The sequence below is a fragment of the Orbicella faveolata genome, unplaced genomic scaffold, assembly GCF_042242905.1.
Source record: "Orbicella faveolata isolate gen_17 unplaced genomic scaffold, um_ofav_v1 contig_34, whole genome shotgun sequence".
Taxonomy (NCBI): Eukaryota; Metazoa; Cnidaria; class Anthozoa; order Scleractinia; family Merulinidae; genus Orbicella; species Orbicella faveolata.
The window spans coordinates 34529623-34552820 of record NW_028301563.1 but is presented as its reverse complement, the minus strand read 5'-3'; the positions used below and the strand labels follow the sequence as shown (position 1 = coordinate 34552820).

The 23198-nt window shown below is 39.8% G+C and overlaps 3 protein-coding genes and 1 long non-coding RNA gene across 4 annotated transcripts; 2 read left to right on the top strand and 2 right to left on the bottom strand.

Moving 5' to 3' along the window:
* Window positions 1-226: 226 nt before the first annotated feature.
* LOC110060878 (cytochrome P450 1A1-like) lies at window positions 227-5034 on the top strand. Its single transcript, XM_020767685.2, has 2 exons — window positions 227-3603; window positions 4230-5034. Exons 1-2 carry the CDS (start codon window positions 2765-2767, stop codon window positions 4858-4860), a joined length of 1470 nt encoding a protein of 489 aa, XP_020623344.2. The 5' UTR covers window positions 227-2764; the 3' UTR covers window positions 4861-5034.
* Window positions 5035-5844: 810 nt separating this feature from the next.
* Window positions 5845-7425, bottom strand: LOC110060811 (uncharacterized). Its single transcript, XR_002297914.2, has 2 exons — window positions 7115-7425; window positions 5845-6906 (listed from the first exon to the last, which is right to left on the bottom strand). It is a non-coding gene; the product is annotated as an uncharacterized LOC110060811 (long non-coding RNA).
* Window positions 7426-7459: 34 nt separating this feature from the next.
* On the top strand, window positions 7460-12732 carry LOC110060870 (cytochrome P450 1A1-like). Its single transcript, XM_020767679.2, has 2 exons — window positions 7460-9647; window positions 10288-12732. Exons 1-2 carry the CDS (start codon window positions 8809-8811, stop codon window positions 10925-10927), a joined length of 1479 nt encoding a protein of 492 aa, XP_020623338.2. The 5' UTR covers window positions 7460-8808; the 3' UTR covers window positions 10928-12732.
* A 1695-nt stretch (window positions 12733-14427) lies between these two features.
* Window positions 14428-20860, bottom strand: LOC110060869 (SUMO-specific isopeptidase USPL1-like). Its single transcript, XM_020767678.2, has 6 exons — window positions 20574-20860; window positions 20338-20463; window positions 19051-19478; window positions 18572-18697; window positions 18072-18220; window positions 14428-15507 (listed from the first exon to the last, which is right to left on the bottom strand). The coding sequence occupies exons 1-6, from the start codon at window positions 20679-20681 to the stop codon at window positions 14534-14536; spliced, it is 1911 nt and encodes a 636-aa protein (XP_020623337.1). The 5' UTR covers window positions 20682-20860; the 3' UTR covers window positions 14428-14533.
* Window positions 20861-23198: the final 2338 nt, after the last annotated feature.

Genomic DNA, 23198 nt, shown 5'->3' with positions numbered 1-23198 from the left:
TCTTCAACATCAAATCTGACTTGCGTGCCAAGTTAACACGCTGGTTAACATTGAGCCGTGATTTTACGTCAATTAAATTTTCTTATGTCTATGCTTCTGCTTATGCTTGTGTCGCAAGTGAGGACCGGGCTTTACCCATGAAACGAAAATTTGAGTTTTCCATACCATTAAGCAAAATAAAGATGGGTAAGAGAAATATACGTGAATTTATATTCCTTCCTGATTCAGTTTCCACGAATGACCCTTGCAGTAGACTCTCAAGGAGCATTCCTGTTTCATGAGTCAAATGAGTCAATGAGTCACGAGTAATGAGTCAATGGGCCATGAGTCAAGTTATAGGTCAGGTCAGCGGTTTTGTTTGGAGCATTTCCAAGAAGGCGGGTGGTCGGACGGACCGACAACCAAGAGCCAAAATAACTCTCGAACACTCTTATTCCAACATACAGCTCTAACACTAGCTTACAACTCGAATACAACTTGAATAGAACTGACACATTTCACAGAGTTCGCTCGATCAAACGAGTCGATGAATAATTATGCTAAATACAGAATTCTCACGAAATGTCTCACAAAATTGTTAGTCTTCCGGAACGTAAACAATGTCTTCCGAACAGCGGGAAAGCGTGCAGCTCCAGAATCGGTGAGTGCAATCTTGAAACAAATGGTTGACAGGCCAAACACGACTCCTATTGGTCAAGAAAGAGCTAGCAAATGGCGTAATGTACTTTAGGATCCTTATTTGTTTGAAGCTCAACCTGGTTATTTTGTGTTTCTTTGACCTTACTTTACTTTACTTCATTGAATTTGTTGCATGTACAATAAAAAAAAAGAAAGAAAGAAAAGAAAATAGCATCAGCAACTGGAGCAGAAAACAGGACGATGTCCCAATTGATATTCAACCCCAATAAATATTAACAAAATAGTAACAATAATTATAATCATAGAGGTAGTAGTAAAAGTAGTAATAATTATCATATGATGTTGTTTACAATCAAGTTAATTTAAAATGACTTCATTAACTTACACCCTCACTACTTGGAAGATTACAAGGAAGGGTGTTATCATCATAAAAATCTAAAAGCCTCCTTTTAAAAGTATGAAATGAGTCCACGCTTGACGGCAGTTTTTCTGGATTTCTAGGCACTCGATGGCTAATCTGCAGTGTGGAGCTATTTTCATGTAAACCATACGCACTCAGAACATGTGCGGCACATGTTCTGAGTGCGTATATTTTTGCTTTATGGACCTTTATGTTCCTTGACGTTAGTTAAGTGCTGGTAAAATGGGGTTGACAAGCCTACACGACTCCTACGGTTCGTGACATCTGTACGTTTGCCGTTCTCTGTTCGGTCTCTCGACCTTTTTGTGCTTCACTGTACTCCCGTTTATGAAGGGCACTAAATGCTGTTTTACAAGGAGAAATTTTGAGTAGCATTGAGCCGTTAGACTGCTGTAGTACTTGTGCAGATTTTCTACGTGCTGTTAAGTTAGATTACTAGTTCGGTGCAGGAGGGAGCACTGTCTGATATCAGTCACAGGAGTTAAAAAGTTGTGACAAGCCTGCACGACTCCCGCTGTACGCAAATGTGTATTCTTTGCCTTTAGAGTTCGCCATGTACTTATTCTTAAGTTTGTTGTACTCCTCCTAATCTGCATTGCTAAACAGATTTCTGTTGTTGATATTTGGTTTCACATTCTTTACATGCGGAAAACTTTACTGTTTTGCAAACTTGCGTTTACGTTTACAAATGCCTGGTATGTTATGAAGAAAGCATATCTTAAATGCTGGTAAACATTTGCATAACGTCCAATGAATAAATAAACATTTTTATCAAGGTTGAAGCTGTGTAATGTCACTTTGTGTTGCTTTCTTGGTTATCTGACAACGTTCACGAAATCGGATATGATGGATCATTGATGGCGTCACACCATAGAGTAGGCCCAGGGGAGTGGCTTTTGGCCCAAAAAAGTGCAAATAGAGTACAAAAAATAAAATAAATAAACTACAGTAAATGTGTGGCATTTTTGGTGTTTTTTACGATACATGTCCCGGGGAAGTGGCTTTTGAAAAGCAACCGTTACAAAAATTATTTTTGTCTTGACGTTAAGTTCTATTGCATTTGCTGCTATATTGGATATTTACCTTATGACCCGTGCCATGTATTTGGCAATTTGCTCGAGCGACTGTAGTAAATCCTTATCGGCTGCACGTAACATGTCGTTCATTGGTGCCGGCTTAGGTTCTAAAGGTTCTACACTAGATTTAAAGCTGGCAAACCATACATTTTCTACCATATCAGGTGATATTCCGGTCAGTAGGTCTCTTGTACGAGATCAGTTGTGATCAAGCGATGGCAGTCTCCGGTCTTTTCCGACCCATTTCAGAAAGAAAATTCCAAGGCCTTTCGCTGTAACTAGCGTCCTTTGAGTAATTTCAACCTCTGAACTTGTTCGTCTATTAAAATGAATTCGAGACACAAAAATCGTTGCGTAGCGAACCACCGAATTCACAGTCAGTACTTACTCCGATTTTTGCGGCGTCCACCATTTTGAATTTTGAAAACCGCCGACCAAACTCATAACTTGACTCACGGCTCATTGACTCATGTTTACGAATACTGGCGCCTTCTCTCTCGAATATTGCGTGCTGTTTGCGTGATGGAATGTGACTTGTTAAGTGACAATCTGTCTGGTCCAATATTCTTGAAGTGAAACCAAGCTAACTTTTAGCCTAAGTTGGAAACCAGGTCATTCCGCCTGCATCATGATCATCGAAGCCATTGCCTTGTTATTCTTTCTTATGGCTGCGTATGTCGTGCGCACTCTTTGGGAGAATAGAAATCTTCCTCCAGGTCCATTTCCATTACCTGTACTTGGAAATCTGCTATCAGTTGGACTCAAACAGCCTTATCGTGATCTTGCAAACATGACAAAAAAGTACGGCAAGTTATTTCGGATCCAAATGGGAAGCAGAAAAGTGATTGTTATTAACAGCTATGACATCGCCAGAGAGGCACTCGTGGTAAAGGCAGAGGATTTTGCTGGTCGACCTCATCATTTCTTCGGGAGTATCTTTGGACGAAACTCTACTGACCTCGCTTTTCAAACATTCTCTCAGAGATGGATAACACAGCACAAAATAGCTTTAACAGCTTTGCGCTTAGCTGAAGACAAGGCAAATGTTGCTTCACATGTGAACGAGTTGTGTGATAAATTTCATTCTACCAAAGGAAAACCATTTGGCCCGCAGGATCTCGTTTTCAAATCTTTAGGTAATTGCCTGTCGTCACTTATTTTCGGGAAAGAAAACAAGCTACATGACCACGAGGTAGACGCGCTCATAGAAGTTCTTCATGTCTTCGCGAAATCCCTCGGCGCAGCTAATCTCATCGACACCTTCCCAATTTTCAAGAACATTCCTTTTGAGATTATAAAGAAAGCAACTCGAGCGGGAGAAATTCGGGACGAAATATTCGAAAGAAAATTCAAAGAACATGCGTCGACATTTCAGAGTGATAACATCCGGGATCTACTTGATGCCATGTTGAAGGGTTTCCGTCAAAAAAATTGTGGTTTACTTCAAGAGGAACATTTAATATCAAGGTGAGAGAGCCCCTTTTACTTTAGAACCCAAACCTTGATTTTGGAGGTTTTGAACTGTTGCCGGACATTTGACTTCGAACTAAGAATTTTGGTTCATTTCTTTCTGCATTCTTTCTGTCATACCAGAATGTTTGAATTTGCTGTTATCGTTACCCAGACACAATATGTTAGTTCGTGTTAAAACGCGTGCTGCAAGAGCTGTACCACTTCAAATTTTTTGACGTTAGCGCGGTCATGACGTGTCAACTGGCCGTCTCCTTGTTGAGGCCAATTGAGTGCGTATGTCAGTTGCATCACGCAAGCTTTTCCTGCGCACATCAGACTGAGACAGTAAACTACGCATACAAAGTTTATTCAACAGAGAATGTCCGCGTAGAAAATGGGTTGTTTTCTGTTTAGATCGGAGAACGTTTTGATAAGAGACCCGGCATAGAAATACATTCTGTATAATAAGTAAAAGTTTACTTGTATAAACAAAACAAACACAGACAAAACATATCTTGACATTAACAGTAAAGGAGACGAAACCTGTCGCAAGACTATGACAATGATAATAAATTGATATTCATGATAATGATCAAGAATATGACAAAATTTGTGAATTTATTGTTTCCATTCAATTGTAGCGCCTCTGATGTGTTTATGCCCGGCACTGAAACTCCGTCCGTTGTGATCATCTGGTTGATATTTTACGCCATCAAATACCCGGATGTACAGGCCAGGCTCCACAGTCAGCTAGATGATGTCATCGGCAACACAAGCCGACTGCCACAGTTACCTGACAAACCCAACTTACCATATTTGGATGCATTCATTGCTGAGGTTCAGAGAATTGTAAGTGACACTCCATTAGCAGTTCCTCACTCAACCACGCGGGAAACATCCCTTGCTGGTTTCCTAATCCCGCGGGATACGACTGTCTTCATTAATCTCTGGGCCATTCATCACGATTCTGATCGTTGGGAAGATCCATTTTGCTTTCGACCAGAGCGGTTCTTGGATGAACAAGGTCGACTGCATTTGGAGGGTATCATGCCATTCTCATTGGGAAAGCGCTCGTGTCCGGGAGAGTCTTTTGCCAGGAAAACAGTTTTCTTGTACGCTGCTCGATTGCTGTACAGATTTCAATTTGAGAGTCCACCTGGTGCGACACTGCCTGACGAGGATGACAGTGATTACAGTATCGTGCTTTCCTGTAAGCCCTTTAAGATTTGTGCCACAGACAGACGAAATAAGAATTTATTAAACACGAAATAGAGGTATAAGGGGACTGGACGTGCATGAACTCTGTGTGAATGAAGCGTTCTAACTGTAGTCATTTAACGAGACAAAATTTAACATGTCAAATTAGGAGAGAAAGCCCTCAATAGTTCGTAGAAACAGTCACGAAAATACTGTAGTATTTCCACATTAAAAGTTAATCGAGCCAAATTTCAAGCCATTACGGTGGTATGATAGAAAATCCACAAGGCTTGAAAGTGTCTATACGTCCAACAGGGTTTTTGTGCTTTTGGTATCTCATAACATGTAAATCAAAGGCTCCCTGATCCAGCTCATGGATGAATAGTTGACTTTTGCCTCTGTGGCAAAACAAGTCTTTGTGCAAAACTATTTGTATGAAATGCATGTCACCTGTACATTCATTCTCTTGAAAATCAAGTCATTTTCAGGTGAAATGTTTTGCACAAGCATTCGTTCTAAAAAAGGGGCAAACAACCACTCCGAAGTGGAAGTAAAGTCTGCATATGAGCCAAGTGGCCCATCAGGTTGGCACTTATCCCAGTTTCTGTGGCATGAAGCAACTTGGAGTATTTCTACTTAACCCCCAGATGGGATGCTAGTACTTATTTATACACCTGAGTGGAAAGAGGCACTGTGAGAGTTAAGGGTTTTGCTCAAGAACACAACACAATGTTCCCAGCCAGGGCTCAAATCAAAAAACAGGTTGTTTACACAGACAGTTTATAAATTTCAAAATAGATAACAATTAATTTTGATTGAAATTGGAACATTGTTATCATATTAACTTGTACATGATGTAGTGTCCAAGAATAACAACAGATGTGTCAAAATGAAATCATTAAGTGAGAGTTCAACATATTTACCAGTCAGTCCAAAATTGACAATATAATTATGTATATGAGTCAGCAGTGCATTTTGGGTCAAGGTAAATTGGTTATGGTCCTTGTTCAGTTAACATTATGAAACAGCTGCATAACAATGATTACTATTATGCAAAAATTACAATACATGGTTATGAAATTTATTTTAGACAATCAACTTAACAATGCCAGGACTGCCAAGAGTATTTTGCCCAATTTACTTAAGTGAGACATGGATATTGGCAAAATCTTGTTTACTTTGAGCTAAGTCAAGAAATCTATAGAAAAAATACGTATTTCCTTCAATATTATAAGACTGATTTCAGACAGTTTTGTTTCAATCATGAACCTGAAGTGTTGGGAATGTTTTTATTTCCAATTTATAAGGTTTTTTTCTATAGAACTATGTCCATGAAAAGGAGGAAGGAAAGTAACAAAGTTTTACACAAGGAGGCTCTGGCCCAAGGTCAGAAACCTACCCATTTTACAGTGTTTTTAACAGGATAGGCTTTCCTTTCATATACGTGTAGCTTTTAGCCTGAAACCCCTTTCACAAACCTTATGTGGCCCACTAGATCTTATTTCTGAGATAAATAATCAAAATTATTAATGTTTGAAATCCCTGTCCTGTTAAGTCTTATAACACCTCCAGCCTGAAAAAAAGTGCACCTTTAGTCAACTGTAGGAAGAAGTCCCCCAGCTTGGTGCAATACAATAATAAGAATACTACATATTGTAGTGCATGCAAGTAAAATAACAATAATTTTCTTTCTTGGAAACTAAAATCACGGTGTTTTATCCCTATATGTCTTGGTAATTGTTTGTGCTGGTCTCACTACCAATGCAGCAGTATTCAAAAGGATTACAGATATGTCTCTGCTAATAGACTTTTGCAACGATTACAGAACATACTAATGTTGACAAGTATCAAGCATTCTCTTTTCCATAATTCAAGTTTTGATGTCAATTTGTTGAAATCTCTCATTTCTAGGAGCAAAAAAAATCTACATCACCAGCCACCATGCTTCCGGCTTTTCGACACAATTGGACAGTATATCTTTCTCGCAAACAAATAGATCTACACAGTCTCTTAGACTTAATTTGTTCATCCATCACTAAAATATTACAGTGTATATTTACTCAATCGTACATGTAGGTTGCCTTGCATCGCATCCGTGAAGAAATTTTCACTCTGGTCGAACTGCATGGAATACAAAAGAAATGTAGTGTGAGCGACAACAAAACTAAAAGAAAACGCAATTCGAATTTTTTTTTCCCCCTAAATATTTAAAAACAAGCTTACAAATTTCGAGCTTGCGATACTAACACAGGAAGAATTTCAATGGGGGCGTACAAAATAAAACAATAAAGAAACAATGAAACAAAACCTAACAAGAATTTAAGCTTACCTTAGAGTACACAACCAGAGAAAGCGAGTGGAAATCATCAAATTCTCTTGCCAAGGAAAAAAGCTAATCACGATAACACATTCTGGCCTTGTCTTCCCGGGTGTCCTTGTATCAATTCTTTGACCTCGCCGACCGTGCTGTTGTGAACGATACAAGACCACAGTCATAAATACCTCTACCAGCTTTCATCTAGGTGTGAGCAAAAGCTGATAGGTAAAAAAACAACATATTTACGAGAGAAAATCACATCAACCCAAGCTGGCCGACCTCAATCTTCGAGGTGTTCGACAAACTCATACCCAGGCTCTCGATTTATCGGGCAAAAATGTACGCCTCTCTAGTCCCCCCTCGTCAAAGAACCTTCCCCAAGACGACTGAACACTCTTGGACAAAAATAATACTTAGCAGGGGAGGTAGGAGAAAATTGTTTGATCCAGGTTTAATGAATAAATTAATTAGAATCGAGTGAGTGAGTGAGTGAGTGAGTGAGTGAGTGAGTGAGTGAGCGCCATCCGACTGCCTCCTAAGCTCATGGATGTTACATAACATCCATGAGCAAAAAGTACTCTAACAAAACAAATTGGATTCCGACGCTTTTTCTTTAAAATTTCTCGCCTCGGTTACGCCCAAAAGAGTTAACCGCGTGACGAATGATTGGCGACGAGTGACGTCACTTCAGGAGCGTCTCGAAGCTCCGTGTTTTTATTTTGCTTGCTACTTTATACCGGAATAACTTGAATACTTGTACAGGAATAAAATCGCGAAGAACACGAAATTGGCTCGACTAGCTACAATTCATTCGGGAACTTTAGAAATACCAAGATTTTCAACACTTGATCATCTTTACGTCACGTGTCCACTGACGTACAGACAAACCTACACTCTCGATACACTCATAATTCAAGGAACTCACTACAGTCAAACATTCTCGTGACGACATGACGAGTCAAAATTAAACGTGTGGTCGGGGCCCTTATAATCTGCCTTTTTCCGCCCTGGTATTGCTGGCTCCGCGAGCGGACAAGATCAACTATCTTGCTCTGTGATTCTCTAACCGTTTGGGATTATCCCCTGTATCCAGCAAGAATATGGGGCTCCTTGTGTTAAAAAAATGAATCATTTATTGACTAAACTTGTTCGCTCAAGGTAAGTTCGCTCAGGGTTAAGTCTGCATACTAGAGCTTATTCCGGTTTTTGTAGCATGAAGCAACTAGGAGTATTTCTACTCCCCCCTTGGTGAGATGCTGGTCCATCACAGGGCTACCCCCAGCATTTAGTCCGCTGGTACCCCGGCATTTATACACCTGGGTGTAGAGAGGTACTATGAGAGTAAAGTGTCTTGCCCAAGAACACAACACAATGTCCCCCGGCCAGGGCTCGAACACGGACCGCTCAATTCCGGAGGATGGCTGGATATTGGTCTCGCTCCAGAAACAGCCAAAAAAGGAATTTGAACAATATCAGCTACTATCTACCCATCTTTGACCTCATATTTCCTCAACAAACGAAACTGAAACTGAGCTTCGGATTAGCGAGTTGACAATAAACATGCTAAAGTTCCGCAACGCATGCACATGACTCCGCAATCTATAAAGGCTTCCACTTTCATCCTGAAGTGTAAACAGATGCTCCTTCTCAGGTATCTTGCTTGATAACTTTTAAGCCCAAGTGAATGACTCAGAGTGCTCGAAACAATGATTATTGAAGTCATTGCCTCGTTACTCTTTGTTTTAACTGTGTATGTCGTGAGCACTCTTTGGGAGAATAGAAATCTTCCTCCGGGTCCATTTCCATTACCTGTACTTGGAAATCTGCTATCAGTTGGATTCAAACAGCCTTATCGTGATCTTGCAAACATGACAAAAAAGTACGGCAAGTTATTTCGGATCCAAATGGGAAGCAGAAAAGTGATTGTTATTAACAGCTATGACATCGCGAGAGAGGCACTTGTGGCAAAGGCAGAGGATTTTGCTGGTCGACCTCATCATTTCTTCGGGAGTATCTTTGGACGAAACTCTACTGACCTCGCTTTTCAAACATTCTCCCAGAGATGGAGAACACAGCACAAAATAGTTTTAACAGCTTTGCGCTTAGCTGAAGACAAGGCAAATGTTGCTTCACATGTGAACGAGTTGTGTGATAAATTTCATTCTACTAAAGGAAACCCATTTTGCCCGCAGGATCTCGTTTTCAGGTCTTGTGGTAACTGTCAGTCGTCTCTGGTTTTTGGACATGAAAACAAACTCGATGATTGGGAAGTAGACGCGCTCATAAAGGCTGGTCAAATCCTTGCCAAATCCATCGCAGCAGCTAATCTCATCGACACATTCCCAATTTTGAAGTACTTTCCATTTGAGGCAATTAAGAAAGCGAGACGTGCAGGGGAAGTTCGGGATGAAATTTTCAAGAGGAAGTTTGAAGAACACGTGTCGACATTTCAGAGTGATAACATGAGAGATCTAATTGATGCCATGTTGAAGGGTTTCCGAGAAAACAGTGGCGGCTTACTCACAGAGGAACATCTAATATCAAGGTGCGAGAACATGCCTATATCATGTTAGCAAATAATTTGTTATAATTTGTCAGCAGGTCTAATTTGTGGACAACAGTTAAATTGCCCAAGCATCTTTTTAATTAAAAAAAACTGATGCAGTAAGTTGCCTTGGCAGAGTCCTCTCGCCGGTCATAAATCAAGGCTATATTTGTTCGCCTGGAGAACATCATTGCTCGAATTTGTCTTAAAGTCATGAAATCCTCTTATAACATGTCGGCGAAAAGTTGCTCCGTTCCCGAGACTTTCGCATCATCTAGGAACTTTATTTGTTTTTTCAACCTCTATTTCACAGTTACCGCACATTACAAGTTATTACAGCATTGCAAATATTATCCTAATCACTCTTCCCAAAATTACAAGGAATTTGAACTGTTTTGTGATGGTGCGTGCTGTTAGTTTAGATCATCAAATGGACTCTCCACAGATTTTTCCTGTTTGTGGTAATATTTTCACTCCATATGGAATTCAATACTTGTGATCCCCTTTCTGCAAAATGTCAGTCGTTTGGAGGCTTCCGACAGGCAGCTCTGTCTTTTAAGTACAAAGATACGAAACTATGAGATCTCATTTTCTCTTGACAACCTTTCTGACACTAGCTGTTGTTTCTCTACAATTGTAGCGCCTCTGACGTTTTCTTTCCTGGCACTGAAACTCCGTCCGTTGTGATCATCTGGTTGATATTTTACGCCATCAAATACCCGGATGTACAGGCCAGGCTCCACAGTCAGCTAGATGATGTCATCGGCAATACGAACCGACTGCCACAGTTATCTGACAAACGCAACTTACCATATTTGGATGCATTCATTGGTGAAGTCATGCGTGTTGTCAGTGAAACTCCATTGGCGGCTCCTCACTCAACCACGCGAGAAACGTCCCTTGCTGGTTTCCTGATCCCGCGGGATACGACGGTCTTCATCAATCTCTGGGCCATTCATCACGATTCTGATCGTTGGGAAGATCCATTTTGCTTTCGGCCAGAGCGGTTCTTGGACGAACAAGGTCGACTGCGTTTGGAGGGTATTATGCCATTTTCATCGGGAAAGCGCTCGTGTCCGGGAGAGTCTTTTGCCAGGAGAACAGTTTTCTTGTACGCTGCGCGATTGCTGTACGGATTTCAATTTGAGAGTCCACCTGGTGCGATACTGCCTGACGAGGATGACAGTGAGTATGGAATCTTGCTTGAGTGCAAGCCTTTTGAGGTCTGTGCGGTGGCTAGACGAAATGGGAATCAACCAATCCACAAAAAGGAACCTTGAACGGCTGGTGGACGGGCTGAAATTAACTGATGAATTCGTGCCGCCTCTTGTCATTCAAATAGCTCACTCACTAACCCTCTTCGCTCCTGTGAGTGGAGCATTGGGATAGAAATAGCAAGTACCTAATTTAAGTGAAAAAGTTTATTTTTGGAGGCCTTAATTAACCATAGCAGGACGATGTTAAGAGCCGAGGGTTGAATCCATTCTGTACCTGATTCTTTGTCTTTAAATAGATAGAATGAATAAACAAAGTATTATAAATAAAGCTCTTAAAATGAAGTAATTATCTGACGTACATACAAATCGACCTGAAATATTGCAGTTTTTCACGTTAAGAACAAAGTAATTGAATGAAAAAATAACTTATGGATCAGGAAAATCTGTAATTCTGAAGTCTTTCTTTCAACTTACACTAGAATAAGTCACTTGAGATCGTTAATGATGAAATTAATTTCTAATGGGTGCTTACAAAGCAAACAAGTGATTCCATGTGATTTGCAGATTTGTCTCGATGTTGAGGGAAAAAAATCATTCTGAGAACCCGTTCCTTAGCAGGCCCACCGTTGAGTCACACGCGCGAGCGTTGAAGAGCGAAACGATCCGGCGGGAAGGAGGACCTAGGTAGGGCCAAAAAAAAACGGCCAGCCGAGCAATTGGGGTATTGGGCTAATCGGTTTTACCAAGTCCAAGAATCATGTGTTTCCAGAGCCACTTTTTTCTCTTTCTCCACCGAGGCCACAAGGCATCGCCGCCTGCGAGCCGGGTGGCTCTGGGAACAACAGTGGAACCGCGGGCGAGGGTCGCGCACGCACGTATTGCGCGCGCGATTCGTAAGTTACCAAGACAAACAAACAAAAGACTCGATCGGAAAGACGACAACGCTGAGGAGTGACTGGAAGAGAAACAAACCAATTTTCCGTAAGAAATGCAAGCTGTATGATCTAACACCTTTTCTAAGTGCCAATAACAGCGTGATACGTATGTCTCTGGACTTCTACGCGAAGTAAGTTGTTTCACAAGAATGCGATCAACGAATGTAGGGAGGATGAAATTCGTCCATTCAACGGTCGACGAAACGCTCTTTGGAGAGCGTACCAAAGCGCGAGAACCTGTTCGTGTTCCTGCATTTGAACCACCATGGGTTGAAGGTGGAAAGCTTAAAACCAAAACACCATCTAAACCTCTGTTGTTTTACTGCCCGGGTTCATCAACTCCTCCTGCTTCTTCACATTCACAACGAAGCAGTCCTGTGCGAGCTTACAAACCTGTGCAGTTTTCACCAGTATATGTTGACGAGTCGTTGTTTGGAAACAGAAGGACAAAACGCTCAAATTCACCACCGCCAAGTGAATTTAACCCTCCATGGGTTAAGGAAAGCGAGGAGAAACGAGACAGACCGATATTGTTCGATTGTAATTCAAGGCTCATGTTTGACAACTCGTGTGACGCGACTAGCCGCCCTATGTCTTCACGGTCAAGGATTCCACGAAGTTCTCGTTCTTCCTCACGAACGAGTTCAAGAGCTCAAAGTATCGGACATATACCAAAATCAGCTAATAAACCACCTTGGAGATAAATCGAAAGGGTGAAAATTTATCATATTTTATCAATATATTACGCTATTAAATGACATGGTGTATGTATGAACCCTGAACTGTTTTCGATTTGTATTTACTCTCGCAAATTTGCATGCAATAAGCAAAGTGTGAATGTCAAGGGTGCCTGCTGAGCATTGGAAGAAAATCCCAAATGAAATATTCGAATGTAAAATTAAAAAAATAAATCTGGGCTAGCGTTAACCGGAACTGTGTTTTAAGTAGTTTATATTCTACCAGTGCAAATTGACATAATCCCTGCAGGAGTAAATAGGCCAGACTGAACATGGGCAAGAAATCTGCAACATCAGATAAAACCAGTTCAGGGCCAGTCAGGTAGTATTAAAATGCAATAAATAAAAGTAGAACAGGTAAATAAAAATTGTCTGAAACTTAAAGCCTTTCTTGAGAGGGCAAAGGTAAATCTGTTCACTTGCAAAGTGGAACAAGCAGAAATTGTGCAAATAAGTTAAATGAAATTCTACCAACCAATCACAACACATAACCAATGGGTAATAAATATCTTGATGAAAGATAAACTAATTGATTAAAAAAATCAATCAATCAACTAATGGCCTGTAAATAGTACACTGTAAACAATAATGATGAAATACAGTCCTGTTTGAGCAAATTCAACTTGATGTATTACAATGGTAAATTCTCAGCTACATGTCTAGCCATAAATTTAAGGTAAATTTAAGCAGGACTTCTACGGGTGATAAGTACCAATAAACTTAGACTTTGGGATTGTCAGTTTTGTGACTATTTGTAGCTGGCATGACCCTCCAGTAAGGCTGATTTACACATGTAGCACTCCCATTAGACTGATTAGTACACCAGTTAGGCTGAGAATCATTAGTTTTTATTTCCAGGTAGTGGTAACACCACATTAGTCCATATTTACAAGCTAACAAATAAACTTGAAATCCATTTTTGAATTTTCTTTTGTGGAATTTCAAACCCAGTCATTTATCTGTTGATGGGACATATTAAACTGGAAGATAACTACATTGGGAGGTTGTGCTCAACCTAGACTACTGAGGAAACTAACAGTGATCTAACATGGCACATGCTTTTTTTAGCTATTTCTAACCTTTCTTGTGGGATTTAAAGGAACATATGAACCAAACTGGAATTTTCACGGGGATGGGGGAGAAGAGCAGTTTGACCAGAAAAACCAAAATGGGAGGGGTATGGATCTTTTCTGGAACAATACATTTTGAGGCATGTTTCGATTTTTGAATACTTTTTTGGGGCATGCACACAAAGCAAAATTAGAATTTGTTTGAATAGGAGACAGGCCTTATAAGTGGTTTTTGCTTTTTATCGAGTTTTTTTTTCTCTCTGTTGTTGTTTTGTTGGCCTGTCAGATGCCTTTCCTCAGACAAGTTTCGCTAAGATGTCATGGCAAGTGAACATTTTCTGGAAGGTTTACTTTTTCTCTGATTTTGAGCTGGCAAATTTATCGGTGTACTGTGTGTATCTGTGGGCTAATGCATGCTCATTCAGAAATGATTCATACATGTTTTCTACATTTATAACCTAATTATGAGAGACAATGTTTGGCATAAGAATGATGACAACAAGGGGTATGAGGACCAAGTTTTTGGGTTTGTGATTATTTTCGCAAATGGGTCAGTGGGATAAAAGGTCATAAACATATTGTGTTGCATTTCATTGTGTACAATGTAGATTCTCGCACACCGAGTCACCAGTGCATCTCCAATGTAAATGCGATTTCAGCTGAGTTTCCTAAGAAGATGGACCAAAATATCTATCTTTTGAAGCTATTTGTAAACTCTAAATTGACACTTTTACCAGAAGATAAAACTCTGACTAAATTTCATGAACACTGTACACTCTCTTACTACACTGGCCTCAATATTAAGTTTCAACTTAGACCTGTTATGAAAGGGTAACAGCTCAATGCTGATCTTTAATTAATACAAAAAAAAGTACTACTCTAGATACTGATACAGTATAAACAAAAAAAAAAATGTACAGAATTGTGTTACACTCCCAATATATCAAGAATGAACTGGTCTTGCTCAGCAGATAATTTAACAAAATTTTCCAGTTTTGTTTCCATTAAATTACTTGTGGTGCAAGGTTTTACTAAGCTTCGTGGATTCTCCAGTAAACAGTCTGGTAACAACTGTTCAAGTTTATCTGCCAGGTCAAGCGAATCAACCTCGTGTAACAAATCTGTGTTTTTTCTTTGCAATGAACAGACACTGGAAGACATTGTCAAGTCATTACAATTACGACTCGGACCCCTGCACAAATGATCTGTTTGCCCACCAGCATTTGCATTTTTATCCTCAGGTTCATGAAGGTCGTCTGCATGATCACTAACTGATGTGCCAAGGATGGATTGGCCAGAGGGTAAGCTACCACATGAACTAACAGATGCCGGACTTGAATAACCACTATCACTTTGCAAATCATCAACAGCTATCTTCTTACTCTGTTCCTTGATGTCCTGCCATGTCAGGAATGACTGTGAAAACTTAGGACTTGGAAGAGGAGACATACCTATGTCAGAATTATTACAAAGAGGTGAGTTGGGACAGCTTTGACCGACAAGTCTCTTTTTCCTTGGAACGTATGGTTCAAATTGCCCAGCTCTTGTCTTCTGAGGTAAAACAAGTGAGGATGTTCTGCCTCTTAAAGGTGAGAACACTGGGGATTTGAAGGGTGGTGAAAGAAGTCCATGACTCGTGACATCCTTACATGACGAAACAGCTGTGTTACAGTCAATATTTAACGGAGATGTAAAATAATTTTTTGCCACTTTCACATCTTCAACAATCGAGAGTTCTGCTTTGTTAGGTTTGTTTGGTTCAGGAGTAAGCAAAGGAAGTGACGCAGTAAAAACTTTCTCCCACACTGCAATATGTACTTCTGATGGCAGGACGTTAGGTGGTGAAGAACTCCAATGACACTCTGGTGATTTCAAGTCATCCAGTTCCATCCATCTTTTTCCTGTAAGCATAAAAAGAGAAAAAGAGATGCAAAATAAATTTAGCTTAAAGTGCCACTGAAACGAAATTTTTGTATGTGAGATTTTTGCTTAGTAATAAAGTTTCAACCTTACTTGGAAACACTGCAAACTTTTTTTTCGCATGCGGTAAGCGAAAACTGCTTTTTCAGCCGTTCGAAGTTGGCTGGTTAAGCCCAAAATTGCCGGCCATTTTGGCACGGCCAAAACAGCCTAGTGACGTCACTGGTTGTATTACTCTCATGCTGCGCTGAAAATTTAGAGTGATTATGGGAGAAGAGATTACTGTTCGAAGCCCCCCAAAAATCATCTTAAGGACATCTCAGAGCTGTTAGTAAAGCAGATAATCACAGCAGCCTTAGACATGAAGAGGTCGAGAGTCGATCCTGGGGCTTTCCAGTCTATTTAATTGGATATTTGCAGGATATTTTATGTAAGGAAGCAAACGAGTGGGAGTTCTTAGATCGCAAAATGATCGGGACTCTTGGTGAAATGCCAGCACTCAATTAAACAATATCTACACTCATAAAGTAAAAAAGACATGAAAACAAGAGAAAGCGGCTTTTGAAAATATTATCCGGACTGCTGCTGCACGAATCGCAGCAACAACGCTTCGAGTTTTCGAGTTGCTTTTCGAGGAAACCGGACGCTTTGTGAGTTTCACGGCGGACGAGATTGTGCCACAGTGACCTTTAGTCCAGTTGTATCTGCTACATCCTGCAAGTTATCACAACAGCAACAATTTAAGAAACCCTCTTCTTTTATATGAGGGAGCGAATTTAAACTCTAAAGGTAAACTAAGCTGCCATGACCCTACAGGTATGTTTTCAGGAAACGAGAGAAAGCGTGACAATGTCAGCGGCGAAAGGTCATATATGCAAATTAGTTCAAATTCTGTTTAATGAACCTTCGAAAGGAGTGTAAACTAGTGACGTTTTAACGAATTGTTTTGAACTTGGATATTATTAAATGAAGATCATAGACATAAGTATGTGCTAAAGAACTCAAAGTAATCCATCGGCCGTGAAATATTGCAATTGGGAGATACGTGTAAAAGAGAAGTGAAATTCCCGCTTTGTTTACCCTGATACGTATGCGGCGATAAAGCAAACCCTGCTGCGGATCACAATTTTCAAAGATACATTTTGTCTACCACAAGAACTCTCACTTATTAGTATCATAAAAAGATGCCCTCAGTGTGCAAAGAAGTACTCGACTCAAAGCTTGTGGACCGTTAATAACTTCGTGATTGTGCGGATGGCTGATGCGCTTACGGCTTTTAATGCAGTAAAGTTGCCGAGGATATATTCGAACCTTGTTAATAGACCTTAGATCAACGTGAGAATCCAAATTTCAGAACCAGGCTGAAAACAGACGGCGAAATATCGTGTTTAGGCTTCAGGACGTGATATAAAAGTTGCCACACTCGTCTTCGAAATCTCCAATCGAGTACTCAAGATGTTCGAAAAGTATACTGAGCTGTTATAATCTGTAGCATTTATTCTGGTGAATCTACACTCTCTGGCACCCTCCAACGTTTATGATGTGTATTTCCTGTCAAGGCTGGACAGAAATTACAAGGTAGAAAACTAGTAGGTATCGACAATATGAAGAATAAACTTGAATAACTCAAGTGAAAACAAGAGAGAATCTATAGCGCTTCTTGCGTGAATACAACCAGTGACGTCACAAGGTCCTTAAACTCGGTTCCAGAGCCCGGACACAGTTTTGCTCCAAAAAGTCGATTTCAACATCTAAAAAAAAGCACTTTCTGTTGGGATATGGCAGAAATAAAGTTCACCATTACTTTCAGCACGTTTGAAACTATAGATTGGGATAAAAAAAGAGAGTACGAAAATTTCGTTTCAGTGGCACTTTAAGGTGGGAAGATAAGTTTATTCATATACCAAGAAACCAACCAAACAACTCCAAAAATTCTGCTCCTCCTACACCCCCTACCTCTACACGTGGTGCTAGTTCACCCTGCACCATTTTGTCGTCAGTTTTTCCTTACAGTTTCTCATCACCATTTTAACTCCTGAGGGGAGGGGCACACAACACAATGACAACAGCAAGCATAAAATTAGCTATACTAGAGTTACTACTCGCCTCCCCAAGAAAAGGTAAGTCCTTGACAGAAGGCAAATTAAGACGACCGTGATAAGCATTTTCACTATCTTCTGATGAGGTATATTGTCTATTCAAACCTATAGTCATATTTGCTTGGTGTAATTTGGTTTTCTGTAGATTTGAGAAAAATAATCACGTCCCTTGTAGAACATAATTTGGTGCCCGATGTTTGAACCCTGAAAACAAACAATTCTCATGTAAGAGAACTAAACCATCCAACTACACCATTGAAATAATGAAAAGAAAAACCCACAAGAATCAACTGCTTATTTACTACAAGTCACTTAGCTACACGGATAACATTTGTACACTGACATCCATAAAGATGATTATGTCAAACTGCATGTACTGTAGATAATTTTAACATTATTTCGAGCTTTAGAGTGACAGACGGACTTAATATGCAACACTCTTGTACCTCCAGGGTCTCTTGTCCAGCAAATGAAGTGGTCAGGATTTCTTTTGTACTGGATGAACTGTGTCATGACATAATGACCAAGATCAAGCTCTTGAAATCTTTCCAAATTCAAACCTTGCTCAAAGTGCAAGAAAATGCAATCAGGCATTCTGTGGAGGAAAAGAAAGGACTCTAAATTAAATCTCAAAAGTACTGACATGCTTGATATTTAAACAAAGTGAAACCTCCAGCATGGAGTGTTCTTGAGACTTGAAAAGTGTCTCCATTAGAAAAGGTGTCTGCTAAAGAAGGATAAAGATACATCCTGAGTGTCTGCATAGAAGTGTCTTCCAATAGGAGGTGTTCCTCAGGAGAGGTTCAAAAATATCTTAAAAACTCTAACCTCACATGACAAAAGACCTATCTTGAATCTACATTTCACGATCAGTCTAAACTGTAAACAATCTTCATAAGCACCAAACATCATAGCATCAGGATAACATTGATAGAACAGAACACACCTGTCAAATAAAAGTCTACTTCTCTGCTCAGGAACTCCACATTTATAGCATGGTCGTGTAAATACAAGATTCTGCAGACTGAAGTCTTCTGTCACATTTGGAAAAGTTGCCAAGTGCTTTTTCCTCCTTAAGAGTAAATGATAGACTTAAGTCAGATCAATATACATGTGGTACAAAATAGTATGAAGTCTGAAGATTATGCAGTGTTGTCAAGAGATGTTAAAAGTGGACTGAGAGACATTAAAATTTCCATTTTTCACCCCTATAGGTGTGACTTCTAAATTTTAGTAGCTGCCATCCTTACGTTGGGTAAGTTCTTCTCTCTTCTCTCTACTGGAAAGCTAACTTGATTAAAAACCAGAATCTCTAAAAAATTATAACATAAAATGTATGAGGCAGAAAGGAGGATGTTTAAAACAATACTCACAAATAACTCACACAAAACTGGATAAGCCAAGAAAACTAGGTTTTGACCTTACTTGTTAATTTGATGATACCCACAGGTAGTACAGTTAAATTCCCACTGATAAACTTGAAGCATTTTTTCTGATAATACGCTATTTTCCCGTAACAGAAGAGGCAATGCCATTACTGGGCTGTCATTCACTCCACGTTCACACTTCATCTTGGGCTTTAAATAGTTCCACACCTTCTCTCTCACATCATATAAATCCTTCTCTGCCTGTTCTCTGTTTCTTGTTAATAACTCTTGTGCCTTGTTGAAGGATTTGGTCAATGTCCTTAACACTGAGTCCACATTTGGGGGAAGTATTTTAACATAAGTGTTCAAGGTTGCATTGTTGACAACTAGAGACAGCAGAGAATGAAGCCAACAAAGTGAATCAACATTCTGCCATTGCAGCAAATGCTCAGGACATGTGGACTCTGGAGAAACATTTTCAGGTTCCTGAAATGTCAAGAAGCATCATTTTTAAAAAAAAAAAAATATGAACATCAGATGAAGGGCAAGAATTCAAGCACCTTGAGAACCCATTGTATCTTAACACAAGCAACATCATGTCACTCGTGCTTTAGAGTGAATATCGCTGATACATGTAGTTGAGCTTGTGTTTCTGTTTGTTTGAGCTCAAGCTTGTATTTGCAACAACCTCATCATGCTGGTTACCATATCATGCCATTTGCTTTGGTTCTAGATTAGTAATGCACCTCAATGAACAAAACCCCCAAATAATGATTCTTTTGTATTCTTTTCCTTGTAAGTTTGATAATGTGGCAATATTGCAAAACAAATTTTGACCACACTCCCTCTTTGTAATTAAAGTTGCAAAATGAAAAAAAAAAGAAGACTACACTGCACTCTTCATGTGGTTTTTGCTAAAACAATCTTCATGAGGAGGAAAAAAATAAAGGCACTTTCCAACCTGAACAATGGTTTCAAACTAATAGCCTCAGAAAAAATTTGCTGGTTACCAAGGAAATTAACAACATGACCATCTGGTTAATAACTTCAAAACCTATACACTTTGACAAGTGCTGGAAACTTCAAAACCGAGAAAGCTTGCTCTCAGATTTGGGCAGAAACAGCTTTTCCTAGTTCCACAAAGCCTAACCTCTCAAAATCATTAGACTGCACAAAAGAAAACAAGGCATTTGTCGCAGAGAATGTAAAGTGGTAAACTGTTGGAGTCTGGCTCCACAATTTGACAAGATATTTTCAGCTGTTTCAAATCTCCTGAATTTACTGAATTCTACACGCAACTCAAAGTTTCACCATAAACAAGGCAGAGTCTGAGATTACAACTTACCTCTGTTTCTCTTGGTTTTGACTTTTTCTTCCTTCTTCTCTTCAAGTTTAAGAACGAGTTGACCTCCGAAGCTTTGCGACTCACGATTAAGTTGGCATTGTCCGTAACTCCAAGAGGATACACGCACTGCAAAAAAGCAAAAAAGCAAAAAGCACAACTCAGCCACCAAATTTTGCTACAGATACTTTGTAAAATACAACGGAAATAAATAAAAAGCAAAAAGATACAGCACAGACCTCCTTGTTTTCACACAACAAAATCGCTTCTTCCAAATTCAACTGGAATAGAACAAGCTGTCTTTTCAGGCCATTCGCCTGGCAAAGCCCGCAGAACTTTTCTGTCATCTGTTTGCTCGGTGGCTAATACAGCCGTGGCCGTCCAAAACTTGCTTACAACCTACAGTTTAGCAGATCTTTACACGTTTGAAAGCCATGCTTTTCCGAGATCAAGAGCACATGTAAAAACACCGCCATCAAAACGTTCGGTGTCGTTCTGAGGTTGGTACTCATGACATTACAGTAATAACCGCTGACAAATGAATTAGCGGAAAATATGTTAATTAGAGCCCATAATGCAACTCGGCTCCTGTCCATCTTGCCATGCTCCCCCTCTCTCTAGATCTCTCTCAAAAAGTCAAACCAAGCTATAATAGATTCTCTCAGCGACGGCATTATCCCGACATTTTATCAGGAGACCCCACGTTTATAAATGTATTATTTTTGTTTTATTTTCATAAAAAAAAAGAAAACAAAAATAACAGTCATAATAGCAAGCTTGCCTTACGGTGTGCTAAGTCGGTTAGATATCAGTGATGTCACCTATTGTTTAATGTTATTAGAACAGTATGGCCTGTTCCAGGCTCTCGGTAGTTAGGGACTGTAGAAAAGCGCAAAAAGAGGCGAAGGAGAGCAAAAACGAGAGGAGACTGAGGCGAGGAAGGGAGAGGAAGGAGAAAGCATGAACACACGTGTTTGTGCCCTGGGATTCCTCCCCCGGGGGGTGGTGAACTCTGTGGAAGTGATCATTAGTATGTGTGTCGAATGGGAAATTGTAAATTTCGTTGCGAAACTCACATTGATGATGCGATGGATCGTGGAAGTTTCGCACGCAATCGAGTTCACATTCAGTGAGCGGCCGTCTTTGAGAGAAAGTCTGCGGGCATATCACAGACAAAACTCAATGGGTGTTCTCCTTATTATGCCAAACCGACCGGTCAGATCGAGATCAGTGGGAATACCCGAGGAAAATGGAACGACTTTTCCCGATTAAACTGGGCCAACCAAGAGGAATGGCTCTTACCATCTCCATTTGACTTCCAAATGAAATTTCCGGAATCTTTGGCATAATGGAAAGCACCCCATAGTAACTTAACGTTGTTTGACCAAGATGACATTTAAGTCTATGCCTCTGATAGCTTTTTTTCGAAGCGAACCACATAAGGATCAGGCTATGCTTTGCCTCTTTTCACTCTCGGTGTGAACCGGCCCTTTATGTGCTGATAGAATTCGGGATCTCACTCCATTTAATATTTTAATTAAAACTAATAATATCCTTGTTCAACCACATTTTGATTATTGCAATGTGGGCCTTTCTGAAAAACTCCAAAGGCTTCAAAATCGCGCAGCTCGCACCCTAATGTCTGCGAGCTATGATGAGTAATTTGGGTGGTTTGTTCCGGGTACTGGGGTGGCGAAGACTCTACTATCAAAGATTGAAACAGAAGTCTATCCTAATGTATTAAATATTACATGGTATGACACCTGATTATCTGAGATCAAGATTCATGTATCGTGACAGTACAGTGTAAGTGTTTTTATCGTTTAAGGAATACCGAAAACAAATCAGATCTTCCACAACCTCGAACTGATTATCTCAAGAGAAGTTTTTCGTACCGTGAGCGGAGTTCAGCTGTGGAACAACTTACCAATAGACCTAAGACAAGCATCTTCACTGACCGATTTCAAATGTAAATTAAGTCGCCAAAGTTTTAAGTAATATCTAAATTTTGAGTAAATTTTTAGACACGGCCTCCATGAAAAGCATTTTTTTTATTTGAATTGTTGTTATTAATTTTTATTGTGGTAAGGTAGATAGGTAGATACATGTAGTCCAGTAACTTAATTATAATTCTCGGTTTTCACTAGTCAGGTGATCAACACTAAATATCGTCACCATTCAATAAATAAATTCAAGAATCTGGGATACTATAGATGATTGCTATATAAACAACCTTGCCAAGAATCAGGTTTATGCTGTTTTTCATTCACCCGTTATTCGCAGAAGTGTGTTACCCAAATTTATATAGCTTTGTATGGAGACGCCATGTTTGTGCCCTTCGGAGGGGCACAAACATGGCGGCCGTAAAATAACAAAAACATCTGTCGTTGAGTTTTGCTATTGAAACGAAACTTTTTACTCTAGAGCTCCGACACATTGAAATAAATGCTCCTTCTAGTGCAAGCACCATTTATTTAGCAAAAACCAAAGCGATAACTCATCTTTTGACCTACGCGACAGTCTTTTCGGGCAGCCATTTTCATGTCACGCAACGCAAAAGCTTGGAGTGCTCTATTACAAAAAGAAGAACTCTGTAAAGCTAAACCATTGTCAAACATCACGTTCCTATTGGGTCTGTTATCTGATGAAACTAAAACCTCAGAAGGAAAGATAATTTCTAATTTTGGAATATGACTACGTCACATGAAAACCAAGAATTGACTGATGGAAAACTCTTGTCTTATAGAAACCTGACCTATGCTATGGGGTGTAGTGCAGCTAAATTTAACGCTTGAAACATAAACCCTAAAAAAACCTCGTGACTTCCGATCTTGTGACTAGTCTTGTGACTTGATGTATTTAAG

Excerpts from the sequence above, each read along its gene's own strand:
- LOC110060869 (XM_020767678.2), bottom strand. The coding sequence starts at position 20,681 with ATGACAGAAAAGTTCTGCGGGCTTTGCCAGGCGAATGGCCTGAAAAGA. Across the intron at positions 20,464-20,573 it reads TGTTGTGTGAAAACAAGGAG|TGCGTGTATCCTCTTGGAGT; the intron begins GTCTGTGCTGTA and ends GCTTTTTTGCAG. Across the intron at positions 15,508-18,071 it reads CTGGACAAGAGACCCTGGAG|GAAAAAGATGGATGGAACTG; the intron begins GTACAAGAGTGT and ends TTATGCTTACAG.
- LOC110060870 (XM_020767679.2), top strand. The coding sequence starts at position 8,809 with ATGATTATTGAAGTCATTGCCTCGTTACTCTTTGTTTTAACTGTGTAT. Across the intron at positions 9,648-10,287 it reads GAGGAACATCTAATATCAAG|CGCCTCTGACGTTTTCTTTC; the intron begins GTGCGAGAACAT and ends CTACAATTGTAG.
- LOC110060878 (XM_020767685.2), top strand. The coding sequence starts at position 2,765 with ATGATCATCGAAGCCATTGCCTTGTTATTCTTTCTTATGGCTGCGTAT. Across the intron at positions 3,604-4,229 it reads GAGGAACATTTAATATCAAG|CGCCTCTGATGTGTTTATGC; the intron begins GTGAGAGAGCCC and ends ATTCAATTGTAG.